Here is a 15,054-nt window from a genome sequence, read left to right as displayed (position 1 = left end):
TACTCCGCAAGTAGTTGAAGTTTTTTTTATTATTTATTTATTTTAATATTTATATTCGAGATTCGTGATTTTTTTCTTCTAATAATGCCATAAGAGACACTTGCATCAATTTTCTATTGCTTGTTGAAGAATTTTTCTACAAGTATAAACTGTTCTCAGATTTCTTTGGAACAATAACGAGCATCTTTATGCCTTGGTAATGAATAACAAAAACTACAACAGTAACTACGACGACAACAATGATACGGTTCCACCTTGAAAATTCTGTTGATAAAAGAATTATGTGAGTTGACCCAAATCGAATTCCGAGATCAACCTTTTGTCAATGAGCATCACTCTTCCTCATCTACTTCATGAAAGGGAAGTGGCACGGTCTTGACTGCCCTGAACCTGCCTGCATTATTTAGATGCTCATTCTCCAACCTGGACCATTAGAAGATTTTGTTCATTGTAACTTCTCAATCAAGCAACAAGTGTGCATGTTGATGGGAACAAATGCCTAGCCCCAGGCTGCACTTGCAAAGATTCAGAAAATATTACACAAACAACTGTTTTTTTTTACCTGTAGAAATTCCACAGTCCTCTTCTGATCACCTCGAGTGCTGCCAAAAACAGTCCGGTTACCCTGTAGTCGACGTTTTGAAAACTCGAATGGACAACTGTTTGCAGCCATGCCAGCCTGAGGATAAGGTTCAATCCCTGCAGGTCATGCAAAATTTTGTTCAGAACAGGCTCCAGTTTTTTGTTTCTTAGAAGATCTCTACTTGTGCTCCTAATGCACATTTTAAGACACTATCCACTCCATCGATCAAACAACTGCAATACCTATTTCTTCGTTTACGTGTTTTCTACCGAATAAGAACTGGAATCTTACGTTTGTTCGCGGAATGGAATTATCAGTATTTGTTTTAAGAGGATGTTTATTCTCCTCTTAATGACATATGTTGAATTCTATGTATACCGAGATGGACAAGCTGGTTGTTAGCTTGTATTAGCTCGTATGCGTTGCCAATGGCCGATATGTTTTAAGGGCTATTACATTTTTTTTCTAGCAGGCAGGGGAAGTGATGTGAGGGTGTAACATATACCATAGAGATGTAGTAAATGAACTTTCGACGGAGCATTAGTTCGTTTCGTAGCCAAGGATTCTTCGAATTCAACTGAAGCAAACCCCAGTCTTTTACAAAGTCCCAATACAATTGGTAAACCGTTGCAACACTCGACATGACAACTACAAGACATAGCCATCCGATACTCCTTTCTTTCTCATAGGCCACTTTGGCCCCCGCTGCTAACATTGCTGATACATATTTACCTAGATTGACAAGGTGATTTGTCTGTCCTTCGTCAAACCACCGCCGAGCACACTGCAAGCCAATCAAAATACAATTTCTTTCAGATGAGAGTAATTAGTCTCAACCAACCAAGTTCTTTGGAACAAAATATACCTGCATAGCTCTCCAGTAATAGGGTAGAAAGGACACTGCATAAGCAAGATCTCTGTAATGCTTGGCTCTCATGCAATATCCGTAGTCTTGATTTTTGTAGCTTCCAGTTATGTAATAACAAGCCACATACTCGAGGTTCCTTAGCATCGGCACCTGCGGTTCAAGAATACATGATATTTTATGAATCCAATGAGCTATGATTCGCCGCCCTTTCAAGTACTTAATTAGCAGTTAAACCAACCTGACTACAAAGTTGATCAGCCATGAAAAAATCCAACATGACAACCTGCACAAGAATAGTTGTAATTAACTAGGAAACCGGTTGTCCATACAATAAGGGTAGGATTTTCATCTTTTGCCAACTTGTAAGGAGTTATGTACCTTATAGAGAGGTGATAAAATTATATTCCGTATCACACCAAGGAAACGATAACGACTCGAATGGTAGAAGATATTGAAAGGGCAAACTAGCAATAATACGAAGACCTGCACACAGTGGAGAAAGTTAAAACTTCTGCAACATGACTAACCAATACATTGGTATCCAAAAAAGCGTGTTATGATTGGGAATTTACCAGTAACAGGAGACCAGGGATCGCTTGAACCTGTGCGTATGAGTTCCCTTTTCTAACCAGTGACAAGTGAACAAACATGATTCCAACAACAGCAGTCATTGAAGTAGTACAGATCAAGAACACATCTCTGTACTTAAGCTCCTTGGTGGGAGCTAACTCGAAGATGAAGCTGTAATTGATACGAGCTTTTCTCCACATGAAAATGTTGCAACCATACAAAAAGAAGTGTAGGAAAAATAGACTGAACATGCTGCAGAAAGAGAGTGTTGATCAGATGGGATGGTACCGAGGATGTTATTAGAGCATAACAACTCTATAATCTTAAAACACGTTGAAGCTCACTACTTGCCTAAGTACAGGGTAGGCTGTTTCCATATAGATTGAATCCGGTTGTCTTCTGTACATCCCGGTGAGATGTGCCATAATGATGTATCCCACAAGAAGGGCCACGAAACACCCAGTAAAGAGTCCTGAGCATGTTTAAAGCTTTAAACCAATTAGTTAAATTCAAATTCTACCTAGGTAATCTACGAAAACAAGTTGCAGAATATTGATAACATATATGTTCAGTTGGAATGTCTGATATGATATAGTGGACATAAGACACTTGTTAATGTTGGATGTTCGGGGACTGGCCGTTGTGTATAACATGATGGAAGAGACGAGTCCCAGAACAAGATGTGATATGCAGCGATTCGGAAAACCGAACAGTGATTGCTGTTGTGTTAATGGGCTGCTCTTTTAAAGGTCGAATCTATGTACGTTCAAATTTGTCTGAAGCATAAACTATGCTTTTTTGGTCCACCCAAAAAGTGAAACCTCACACTGCCCTTCATTTCAAGTCCAGTGCCCTAATGGGTCCATGCTTTTACACCTTTTAAAAACCTATCATTTAGCAAAGTGATTGCTGGAAAGCTTTCCACCAAAGAGGAAAAATATCATTCCTTATGTTTTATTTTACTTTCCTATAGAAAAATACTTTATTGGATGGTGCTAAATGCTTAAGGAACTAACCAATGAAGAAGGTTACAGAATGCAATTCTTTACGCTGTTGCGGTCTGAGATATTTCATAGCCTTCCTGCGATCTTCGTCTGCAAAATGCATGATAAATAGATCTTCAACTTCATCTGATAAGTTCACTACCTGTCATTTACAAGACTAATAAGCAAGTGTACAAAGTTATCTATGTTCGATTTTTACATAGATCTTAAGATATGATTCTGCTGATCAATAGCCACTTAACATTGTCGGCAACTAATCATATGAATAAATTAATTACCGTCAAACATGGAACAAACTCATGGAATTTTTTAGCTTCTCTTACCTTATCCGAGCTGTTGAAATAGGAACTCTCAACTACTTCAAGATAAATGGGAAGAACTAGTTTTCCCGTAACCTGAACGAGTTCATTCAAGAGAAAATCATGTTTAGTTATTTGTGTAAATGGAAATGGAATGATCACTTTAAAGACACCGAACAAATTTACTTACTTTGTCAAACTTCTTCAGAATTTTTATAAAAGCAAGCGTGTTCAAGTGCCTGTAAGTTTTGAGGTAACCCAATCCTTTATATAGCTCTACAAAAGCTCCTTTGATCATCTTCTCGGCATAGTGCAGCTTGGACTTGTTGATGTACAGCTTACCCCTTTCGGGTCCTAATTTCTTCGAGGACTGGTTAACTAAATCATCCCAAACTAGGTAACTTATAGCCGAGAAGGTACGAGAAGGCGTCGTGAGAGGGATGTTTATTCTCAAGTTCTTTCCCTGGAAGCTGAAAACACAATCGGAGAGTAATCTTAATCTCCCTTTCTCTCTTTTCATATTGATACTTGTCGATTTCAACATCGAGTCTGATCTCGGAGAGTCTGAAGAGGACACTTCATTTTTATCCGATTCATTGGTGCAGCCGTCTTGCTGCAGCTGCTCTTGTTCCGTTCTGTCTTTGACAGAGTCCTCTTCTGCATGAACACATAGTCGGTATATATATATATGTATGTTAGGTGTGTAAATATAATGCATGATTGTGATAGTGAAATCAGTACAGATGCATGTATTAGCATTACGAGACGTGGATGGAAAATAAACAAGTACCACATGAGATAGTGCAGGAAATGGAAGCGTCCTCCTCCTCGTCCGGGGCGGAACCGCCTCGGCGGCGTTGCTTGATAATAGATTTGAGCTCGGTTAGAATCTGCATTTGCTTCTTCAAACACTCCCCTCTTTCCAAAAACTCTTTCTCCTTTGTTTTATAAAATTGGTTCACTTTGTTAAGCTGCAAGTCCAAGCATGCAAAAAACTCCTTGGCAGCATCAGTATCGGCAAACTGCTCTAGCAATTCCGTCTCATATATTAAATCTCCTCTGCTAGTCGAAGCGGCCAGTCTCTTGTGAACCTATTAGCATTAAATTAAATTAAAACAACAAGAAGTTCGAGAATTGAGATAGGGAGCCGAAGAGTACTTGAATGAGACCGCGGTCATGACGCCGATGATGACTGAACAAAGAGAAATTCCCGATCGCAGACGAGACCTTATCGACGAAAGAAGTGGTGGTATGTTCAGCATTGGTAGCAGGGTGTATTTTCTTGAGGTCCTTCTTGAGTTGGCGGTAATCGACGAAGGCGTCTTTCCACTCGGGAACGAGCCTGCCTTCGAACTGCTTCGAGAACTTAACCATGGATGTAAGTTCCGAGAGGAGGGAATGGCGATGGCGGAGTGACTGTTCGGTTGAAGACATCATTGTTGTATATATGGAGGAGGAAGTTAGGAGGGAGCGAATCTGGTTGATGTGGCCGTACGAAAGAGAACACGGCACATTCCAAAATATCCGTTGCACTTATTGTTATCCTACATATGCTCCCTCCACTTGAGAGTTGAAAGGTGCCGCGGTGGCCACTGGCCAAGGTTCGCCGGAAAATGACCAAACTGATACCGTATGTTTGTTTTTACTTGATGAAATGGACTGCAACTTCTCATGAAGATTTTGAGGGGTGGGAGAAGGAATTTAAAGTGGATGGCAGTGGAACCATACACAATTCAAAAGTATTCGATTATCCGTGCTGGCTGACTCAAAGATACGCTTCTCTCTCTTTCCACATACATTTATGTCTTCTCAACTTCCACCCCCCTACCTTCTCTTTGCTCAATGCACATAAGGCAGCAATAATACAATTTAGCAATCATATACGTTAAATTAAGGTGCATTTTCTTTTCCTAAACTTATTACCGTATGGTTAATAAGATGCGAAGGGTTTTGTTAAGAGGTTTGGGTGGGGGGGGGGGGAAGGAGAGACAAAATTAGTGAGGAAATCTAAGGGTTGAAAAGGTTAAGTGAGCCAATGACAAGACATGAAAATGATGGTCTGAGTCGGATTAGCATAAATGGGTGCGCCCAACTCACCTCCCTGTCTTTCCTCTGCCTATTAATTACATTATCATCTCAGATACACTCTCTGCTGCAAACAAAATCCCTTTTGACCCCACAACATATGATCATATTCGTCCCGAATGGTTAAGAGGTATTGTGTTATATTTTAAAATAAAGTCTTTCAAATATTTCATAATAGGTTTAAGAGTCATTTTTACTTCTCTAGTATATTAAATTTATCATTTTCGTATATATCGTATTTTCACATTAATTTTATCTTTAAAGTTATTTAATTGCATCATTTTATACATATCTTCTAACTTAAAACTCTAAATTATAAACTTTAAGTTAGTATTTATAGTTTAGAAGTATTAGGGTTATGGTTTAGGGTTTGTAATTTAAGGTTTTAAGTTAGGGGTAACATAATAGAAGGATGCAATTGAGCAACTCCGAGTGTTAAATTGATACGAAAATACTATAGAGGCAAAAGTGATAAATTGGATCTACTACACGGACAAAAATTACCCTTTTGCCTTTATAATAAAGATTAACTTGTTAAATTTGAAATAAGGAGGGATCTATGAGGTTTTTTTAAACAAAATTCATCATAGAAATCGATTAAAGATATTGTTAAAATCCAGGTTTACAACTTTTTCATCATTTTCCCGAGAACCAAACAGAAAATTTATTTTCCTTTCGAATAAAAATATCATTAGGGCATAAGGCATATATATTATATATGAACGGGCCTAAATAACATTCATGTACAAGTCCCTAAACTTTAGAACCTTGTATCGATCACATATCACACTTGTTATTGGACGGACCTGTTTGCGACAGATCATACATGCATCCCTTGATTTCCTTCCTTCTCCCTTTTATAAACAATTTGTTAACCAAGTGATAGTAACTTTTATGGAAGGTGGAATTTAATCCGTTGCAGTAATTACAACTCTGTTCCCCTATCCACTAGGTACTGTCGTGTGATCTTTAAATTATCTATTGGCATAATGCAAACAAATACCCTAACGTTTGACACTATATGCATTTGTGCCCAAATCGTTTTTTTAGCAGTTCTACCCACAACGTTTGATTATGAGGTATAAGTCCCCCCATTGGATGGAATCCGTCAGTCAACTGACGGTCAACGGGTCCATTTGACGTGGCATACACATGTGGCCATCGATGATGACGTGGCATTTCCATGTCATTATTTTTTGCTGATGTGGCATGTTCATATTATAGTAGATGATGATGTGGCAGATCCACAAAGACTAAATGCTAACGTGGCATGTACACATGTGATGACATGTCATTAATTTTTTTTTAAAAATAATTAATAATAAATAATTATTTTTTATTAAAATAATATCAACCAATCAAATGTTGTCACGTGGCACATGAATTTTTATTAAATTAAGAAAAAAGGGATTAAACCTCCACAAATTTTGCAATCCATGAGATTAGAACCTGGATCTAAAGAATGAAAGCCTTGATACCTAACCATCAGGCCAAGTCACTTGGTTGTTATTGAATGGCTAATAACAACATTTAAAGTATATTGTTGCTATCAAAACCACCCTTAACACAAGCACTTTTTTTTAAAAAAAAATTATAGTTAGATTTAAATTGTTATAATTATTTGAGTAAATTTAAATTATCCATAGGTCTTTTTAAATTTAAATTTATAAACCGATCTGGGGTCTTAATTAATTTTAAATTTATAAACTTTAAAAAAAATCATAGGTAAATCGATTTGGGGATAAACCATAGGTCTTTTTAAAGTTTATAAATTTAAAATTAATTAAAATTTTAAATTTCAGTTTTTTAATTTTACTTTGATTCATCAACAACAGATCTCCAATTTCAATTTCTGTCTTTAACAGTGATAGTGCTTATGGAAGATGTGAAAACAACCCTTTTCACAGTGTTGGATTTCAAGCAAGATTTTAGGAGGTTTTCAGTGCCTTTGATTGCAGGGTAAATGATATTTTAATTAATTTTAAATTTATAAACTTTAAAAATACCTATGGTTTATCTCCAGATCGATTTACCTATGTTTTTTTTAAAGTTTATAAATTTAAAATTTATTAAGTCCCCAGATCGATTTATAAATTTAAATTTAAAAAACCTATGGATAATTTAAATTTAAATCTAACTATTACTCCTTTAGCTAAGAATAAACTCGGGTTTTACATGTTCTCCTGGCTAGACTTCATATCGAAAGGAATCGTAGCCTGTTCTTCCAATATCAACATCTTTAAGGGTAAACTCTATCATTCATCACTGAATTTTAATTTATCTCCTATTTCGCTTACTATATTTTTAATTTTTTCAATTTATTCACTAAACTTTTGAAATGCTCATATTTTGATCACTCTAAATTATTTTATTATTATTTCGATATGACATGACATTTTTATTATTAATTAATATAAAAATAATTTTAAATATAAAATTAAACCTAAATGGTGGTCGATGGTGACGAGAAGGGACATTGATTATTTTAAATCATTTTAATTTTGATAATTTATTTTAAGTTATTTTTATATTTAATAATATATAAAATTGACATGTCATAGAATAATAATAATAATAATTTATAATGATCAAAACATGAGTAATTCGAAAATTCAATGAGTCAATTGAAAAAATTAAAAGTACAGTGAATGAAATAAGAGGGAGAGAGAGAGAGAGAAAGTAAAATTCAGTGATAAATAGTGTACTTTACCCTATCTTTGAATCGTATTCAAATGTTGGGAGCTGGATGATTCACAAGCATATGCTTAAACAGAATATATATATAATTCTAATTTTGAAATGATATACGGTATATTGGTCATGTTCGTACTAATTAGATGGAGAATATTATTATGCTTTTACTTAGCATATCCTTTCACATGAGGGCATCATCCTTTGGTTTCGGAATGTCTGGTAACTGATATACGTAAATATATTCTTATTCCGGTAAGCATATGGGAACCAAATTGCTGTTAAATATGCGTGGTGGAATTAATATGGGAAAAAGACTGAGATTGATGCACACCTGAATTAATTAATTAATTAATTAATTACAAAAATATATTCTACCAAATCTCGGGTCTATATTCCTCTGCTCCGACACATGTTTAAGCATCGTAATCTTGGAAAAATCTAATTAATTAATAGAATTTAGTACCATGTGTTGTAGGAAAAGGCCTATTGAGTGAATGTGATGTTCGATCCATTGTGCCCCCAACAATTTGAAGGAAAAGAAAGGCCTTTGATTATCATATAAATTTACAAAGATTAAAGAGGACTCGTCATCTTCTTGATTATCATTAATCTAACAATAAACCAATGAAAGTCCGCTAAACTACTCCAAAATTATCGGCTTCTAAGGATGTAGCCCTTCACGCTAAGCACATAATAGTCCATTATAAACCACCATGGTATAATTAGCCCTTCTTTTATTGTTTTTTTTATAAAATTTATGTTTGAGTATTTACGTCTGTAAGGGCCGACGAGCATTGGCACAAGTGGTTGAGATTTAAGAATTTGAACTTGTAAGGCCAAATTTGAATCCCACCACCGTCACTCTTGGTGGAAAATCTTATGTAAATCCCAATTGGGTATTAGGTATGCCCTGGCAATGGATTGGGGGAGCCACCCCTGACCTAAATTTTTTTTTACCAAAAAAATTTATCCCTATAAGGTATACATTATTAAGAAATTAAGAAATTTTTTGATTAAATATTATCTTATAATCACTCTAGACTATTAAAAAGTAGGATTTAAATATTGAATAGTAACTTTTAATTGTTTTATTTGAAAATATATAAAAATAAGAATATTTTTATAATTGTGTTAATTATTTATTAAAAATAAATATTTTAATATTTCTCAACGAAACTGATGCTCAATTAATTCATATTACTAACTGAATCAGAATTGTATAGAAAAATAAAGACATATATATGGGTATTTGATACATTAGATTAAAGTATTTAATTGGGCTTGTTTTATGGCCTGCAGATAAAATAATAGAAATAAAAAACTTAATAGAAGAATAGGATAGGTCAATATTTGTTTTTTCGGGTCAATAGGGTAAACGGGTAAATTATTTGGGAAAATAAGATAAGTAGAAATTTATTTAGGGATTTATAGCATTTACTACAGTTTTCATGGAACTCGTCACCTCGACGTGAAGAGCTCTAATAAAATATAATTTTTTAATTAAATTTTATTACATCAGAATAAAATGTTTAAATAAAAAATATTTTTTATTGAAAGTCGTCAGCATGACGTGACAAGTTTCAAGTCACTGTAACAGATGTCGTAGATCCCTAATTAAACTTTTAGATGCCCTATTGAGATAATTAATTAAATTGTTTGCCCAATTGAGCCCAAAAAAAAACCCAGTCAATATTAGATTAAATGCAATAAATCATTGAGCTTCTTAAGGATTGGGCCTAAGACATAATGACAAAATGATTATTTAACGTTTGTATAAATAGTCACTTTATTTTTTTTGTTAGAGCATTTTATCCTCCTATAGTATTTTAATTTTTGATAAAAATAAATATTGTTAGATGAAAATCGTTATTTAACATTGTAAATGATAATTTGATCAAAAACTGAAACGTTAAATATTAAAATACTCTAATAAAAAAATTAGGAATAAAAAGATAATTTATACTAGAAATAATTTTGTCAATATGCCTTGCGAATGATGTAGGGCTGATTTAGGAATTAGGTCTCTTGGCTGGCTGCAAGATCGTGCTGTCAATTTACCAGTTGAAGCCAACGGACGTTTCTTTCGGCAGGATTCATGTACGATCTTTGAGAAAGAGTAGTGCTCAACAGTGGTAGATTCAGAAATTTAAGAATGAAGTCTATAATTTTATTTTATTTTTTCTTAAAATTATGAGTATGTAAAAATTATATTTTTTTTCTTTTTTCCTTAATACATTAAGATAAATTTAACTACTTTTCTAAAATAATAGAATGCACTTGAATCCTATGGGACTTAGTGCATTTGCATCTGCCACTGGTGCTGAGATGCGTCTGGTGTTAACATTGTTCACACAGTTTGGCATATGTTCTTGCATGGTTGACTCACAATAGCAAAATGGGGTTATAGAACATTTTTAGTGGTATATTTTGAACAAACACAGCAAAATATTCTTAATTTAGTGACATTTTATACTTATACTCATATTTTAGTGGCATTTGTATAAAAACGCAGCTATATATGTATTTTATCCTTTTTAAAATCTCTTCCTTCCAAGGGAACGGACGTAAAAATCGAGCGTGAATCGGGTTTTGCCATGGCCCGGATTTTCCAGAGTTGAAATTTGCATAATTTGCTTGGATTTTCAATTTGATATTCTCATGAAAGTCTGATTCTCCGAGGAATTGAAAGGAGTCCACAGATTTTCCCTCTCTTTTTTTCGTTCATTGCGTCAGGTCTCTCTCTCTCAAATGAAGTCTTTAGTATTCATGAATAAAATATAATTTTTTAATTAAATTTTATTATATTAAAATAAAAAGTTTAAATAAAAAATATTTTTTATTAGAATTCGCTATCACGACGTGAGAGTTTCAAGTCACTGTAACAAATATTGTAAATTTCTAAATAAACTTTTATGTGCCTTATTGGGCAAAACTTTCGAGATAATGTTCTGAAAGAAATTAATTCACGAGCTAATGCACTCCCAAAATTAATTGCTCAAATAGGGTGAAATCCACAGTGTTGGTCGTAGGTCGCCATGCCTTCCGGGCGACCTACTAGGTCGCCATGTCTTCCCGGCGACCTACAAGAGATTGCATGTTCCATGCACGTCCCAACACGCTGGGCATCTGAGGCCATCCGACCGAGGCCATCCGAGAGCATCCGAGGCCATCCGACCGAGGCCATCCGAACGAGCTATGCGAGGGCATCCGAGGGAAACCGAGCGAGCTATGCGAGGGAATCCGAGGGCAACCGAGCGAGGGTAGGTCGCCATGCACTCCGGGCGACCTACCCTCGCTCAGTTGCCCTCGCATAGCTCGTTCGGATGGCCTCGGATGCTCTCGGATGCTTTCAGATGGCCTCGGTCGGATGGCCTCGGATCATGCAATCTCTTGTAGCTCGCCGGGAAGACATGGCGACCTACGGCCAACACTGTGGATTTCACCTTATTTGAGCAATTAATCTTGGGAGTGCTTTATCTCGTGAATTAATTTTTTCTAGAACATTATCTCGAAATTTTTGCCGCCTTATTGGGCTAATTAATTAAATTGTTTGCCCAATTGTGCCAAAAAACCCTATCAATATTAGATTAAATACAATAAATCATTGACCTTCTTAATAAATGGTTGTCTCTTGTTCCCATATGTAATGGGGTAAGGGGAGGTAAGATAGTAGGATGTCCCCAACACTAGGTTGAGAGCAGCTTCCGTAAGAGACCTCCGAATGATTGAGATTAACTTGAGACATAATGACAAAATGATTCTCCAACGTTTGCACAAATGATCACTATGTTTTTTTTAGCATTTTAATCTATATAGTATTTCAATTTTTGGTCAAAATAAACATTGTTAGATGAAAATCGTTAATTGACTAACGATAAACTCATGTTGATGATGTAATATTATCACAAATGTTCAATTGGTAACATAACATGTATGGATGGATCTAGGCAGGGCAGGTGGGGGCGGTTGCCCCCTAAAAATTTAAAAATTACCATATATTATCTATATATTTTCTATTGAAAATTTGTTTTTGCCCCCTATAATTTTATAAGTTCAAGTTCACCCCTAACATAAAATCTTGTGTCCGCCTCTGATAGCATGTACCACATCAATAATTGAGAACACATGAAAATATTACATCACGAACATGAATTGACTAGTCAATTAACGATTCTTATAAGATTTATTTTGATCAAAAATTGAAACGTTAAATAATAAAATATTCTAATAAAAAATAGGAACAAAAAGATAATATATACAGACGTTAGAAATAATTTTGTCAATATGCCTTTGCCAATAATGTAGGATTGATTTAGGAGTTAGGTCTCTTGGCTGGCTGCAAGGTCGTGACCTCAATTTACCGGTTGACGCCAACGGACGATTCTTTTGGCAGGATTCATGTACGACCTTGAGAAGGAGTAGTGCTGCGATGCGTCTGGTGTTAACATTATTCACACAGTTTGGCATATGTTCTTGCTTGGTTGACTTAACATAACTCAGTGTAGTCGAATCGAGTTTGAGTTGCGATAAGTTCGAGCTTAAATTTGAGTTAGATTTAAAATTTGAGATTTGATATTAGGTTTGAATTTAGTCAAATATCAAGTTTTACATTCATGATTGGCTCTAGATATAATCGAATTACTCGAGCTCGATTAAATTTGTTTATCGATTTTTTTTTACCTAAACTCAAACTCGAATTCAATTAAGCTTATTTATATTTAAAAGTAATATATAATAAAGGTAGAAATGTAATTTAACAACAAAAAGTATTAAAATTGGAAAGCTCAATTAAGCTCGTAAAAGTTTATGTTTATATTATACTGTATAATACTCCTGTACTGATAGTTAATGATTTCTTATTTAATTAGTGCAGTATCTTTGTGAAAGTAACTTACAAGAAAACCCTAATTAGTTAAGTTTCCCTGATCATAACATAAACATACACACACATATCTTATATAGCTTTAGATATTCATGATCTTAAGTCATAAAAATCCACTCTCGCATCGGAGCTGGTAACTACTCCTTGGTCGCCGCTTTCCCGCCTTTTCCCTGCGGTGAACGCAAATCCATCAGAAACCAGTACGTGAACGCATTATCATCCCTCACAATCACAATAACATCATACAGTTTACCTTCTTGGCGGCGGCCTTTTTCGGTTCCTGAGGCTTCTGAGCAGCCTTCCTGGCGGCGGGCTTGGAAGCGGCGGCTTTGGAGGAAGCATCAGAGGCCTTTGAAGCTGAAGCTTCCTTCTTCACCTGCCCAGAGAGTTGGGTGCCAACAGGTTTCTCAGCCTTCATTGATGCCATTGCTAGCTCTTGGGAAATGAAAATGAAAATTAGGTGGTTTCTGCATGTATATATAGAAGGTTTTGGCAGCAGAGCCGAGTGGCCAGTGACTTGAGGAATGAGAATCGGTGGGGTTAACAGAGATTAGAAGGCCGATAAGTTGGGTGGTGGAAGTTAAAAGAGAATATGGAATAACTCACATCAAGACATGGGATATGATGTGGACACACAAACTTTAACTATTCTTAGTTATTATTTTACAGTATCTGATTCAGATACTTTGCTTAGAATTTTTTTGCCTGGTTTTTTAACTACTTTATATTACTTCATAATACATACATTCCCAGGAAAGAATATATATTTGATTGGTAAGGATAGAATAAATACAGTAGACATAGATCGATAAGAATTTGTAAGTGAAAAAGTAAATAATATAACTAGGGATGGGCATGGGTCGGGTTTTTGGTCCACCCGACCCGACCCGAAAACAAGGTGTCCTCCACTCGAGACCCGACCAAAACAAGTTTTCACCCGACCTAACCCGATACAATATATAACTTAAAAACCCGGCCCGACCCGAAATAATAAAAAAATAATTTTTATTTAATAAAAACAGTAACTTAATTGAAAAAAATAATATATAGAGGGGTATTATTGTAATTATTCCTAAATATATAAAGTAAAATTATATATTTTTTGGATAGAGTAATTTTCACCCTAAATCCGAACCCGACCCGAAACCGAAATTAAAAAAAAATCTGATCCGATCGGGTCGGAACCCGTCAAGTTCGGATCCCATGTCCATCCCTAAATATAACTTTTCCGATATAGGTTATAATACACTAACGGATTAGGATATAATTATATAGTGTAAAACTTTTAAGATCATTAAATAATGGAAAATTAAAGGATAAGACTAATAGTAGTAAATGAGAAGATATTCACTAGAAAAAAAATAAAAAAAATCTTAACATTTAATTTATCCTCGTCCAACGATCCCAAAAGGGTTAAAAAATTTACTAAGTGTAAGTATATACCAATCTATCCTTGAGCGTTGGCACAAATAGTTGTAATTCAGAAATTTGAGTTTGTAAGGTCAAGTTTTAATCCAATCACCATCACTCTTAGTGGGCAATCTATAGATTCATGTGTAAATTCTAATTAGATCTTAGGTATGTCCTGACCCTGAACTCTGTAGCAATCACCTTTAATCTAATTTTTTTTGTTAAAAAAATGCTAGTCCCATAATAATAATCGAACAAGTAAGAACAATTTGATACCATGTTTATGTTTATACTATTCAAATGTCTTTTCGTCCATAAATCGAAGGATGTTAAATACTTAAACATATTTGATCTTAAGTCCTCTTGAATATTATATCAATAATGATTCCAACCTTGTTCCAAAAATAAAATAATAATAATGATTCCAACCGAATTAAATTCAATCTATATATATTTTATAGATTTTTATTTTTTAACAAAGAAGGTAGGGTAAAAATAAATGACTAATATTGTAAAGTATTAGTCTCTTGTTAGTTTGAAATATATACTTTTTTAATCCCCATATCCTTTCACGTAAATAAATATTGCGATATATTGTTTAAAATTATTTAAGTTTATTGTAGTATAGTAAGAGCCTTCTAGAAGGTGGTTTATACCTG

At 34.7% G+C, this 15,054-nt stretch overlaps 1 protein-coding gene and 1 long non-coding RNA gene across 2 annotated transcripts; both read right to left on the bottom strand.

Annotated features, from left to right (window-relative positions):
• Window positions 1-98: 98 nt before the first annotated feature.
• LOC120181232 (phosphate transporter PHO1 homolog 1-like) lies at window positions 99-4,968 on the bottom strand. The gene is made up of 13 exons (XM_039186400.1): window positions 4,483-4,968; window positions 4,115-4,415; window positions 3,515-3,981; window positions 3,349-3,420; window positions 3,038-3,167; window positions 2,373-2,493; window positions 2,024-2,273; window positions 1,830-1,934; window positions 1,690-1,734; window positions 1,449-1,601; window positions 1,089-1,367; window positions 563-699; window positions 99-423 (listed from the first exon to the last, which is right to left on the bottom strand). Exons 1-13 carry the CDS (start codon window positions 4,759-4,761, stop codon window positions 333-335), a joined length of 2,430 nt encoding a protein of 809 aa, XP_039042331.1. The 5' UTR covers window positions 4,762-4,968; the 3' UTR covers window positions 99-332.
• A 7,973-nt stretch (window positions 4,969-12,941) lies between these two features.
• On the bottom strand, window positions 12,942-13,465 carry LOC120181233. The gene is made up of 2 exons (XR_005521741.1): window positions 13,239-13,465; window positions 12,942-13,155 (listed from the first exon to the last, which is right to left on the bottom strand). It is a non-coding gene; the product is annotated as an uncharacterized LOC120181233 (long non-coding RNA).
• Window positions 13,466-15,054: the final 1,589 nt, after the last annotated feature.

This window comes from Hibiscus syriacus, unplaced genomic scaffold (assembly GCF_006381635.1).
Source record: "Hibiscus syriacus cultivar Baekdansim isolate YM2019G1 unplaced genomic scaffold, ASM638163v2 tig00112518_pilon, whole genome shotgun sequence".
Classification (NCBI taxonomy): domain Eukaryota; kingdom Viridiplantae; phylum Streptophyta; class Magnoliopsida; order Malvales; family Malvaceae; genus Hibiscus; species Hibiscus syriacus.
This window is presented reverse-complemented; position numbering and strand designations above follow the sequence as displayed.

What these genes read in the sequence shown, in the direction of transcription:
- LOC120181232 (XM_039186400.1), bottom strand. Translation starts at nt 4,761, where the DNA reads ATGATGTCTTCAACCGAACAGTCACTCCGCCATCGCCATTCCCTCCTC. An exon ending in TTCTGTAACCTTCTTCATTG is followed by an intron (nt 2,494 to 3,037) that starts GTTAGTTCCTTA and finishes AAACATGCTCAG; the next exon opens with GACTCTTTACTGGGTGTTTC. An exon ending in CTGATCAACTTTGTAGTCAG is followed by an intron (nt 1,602 to 1,689) that starts GTTGGTTTAACT and finishes CTTGAACCGCAG; the next exon opens with GTGCCGATGCTAAGGAACCT.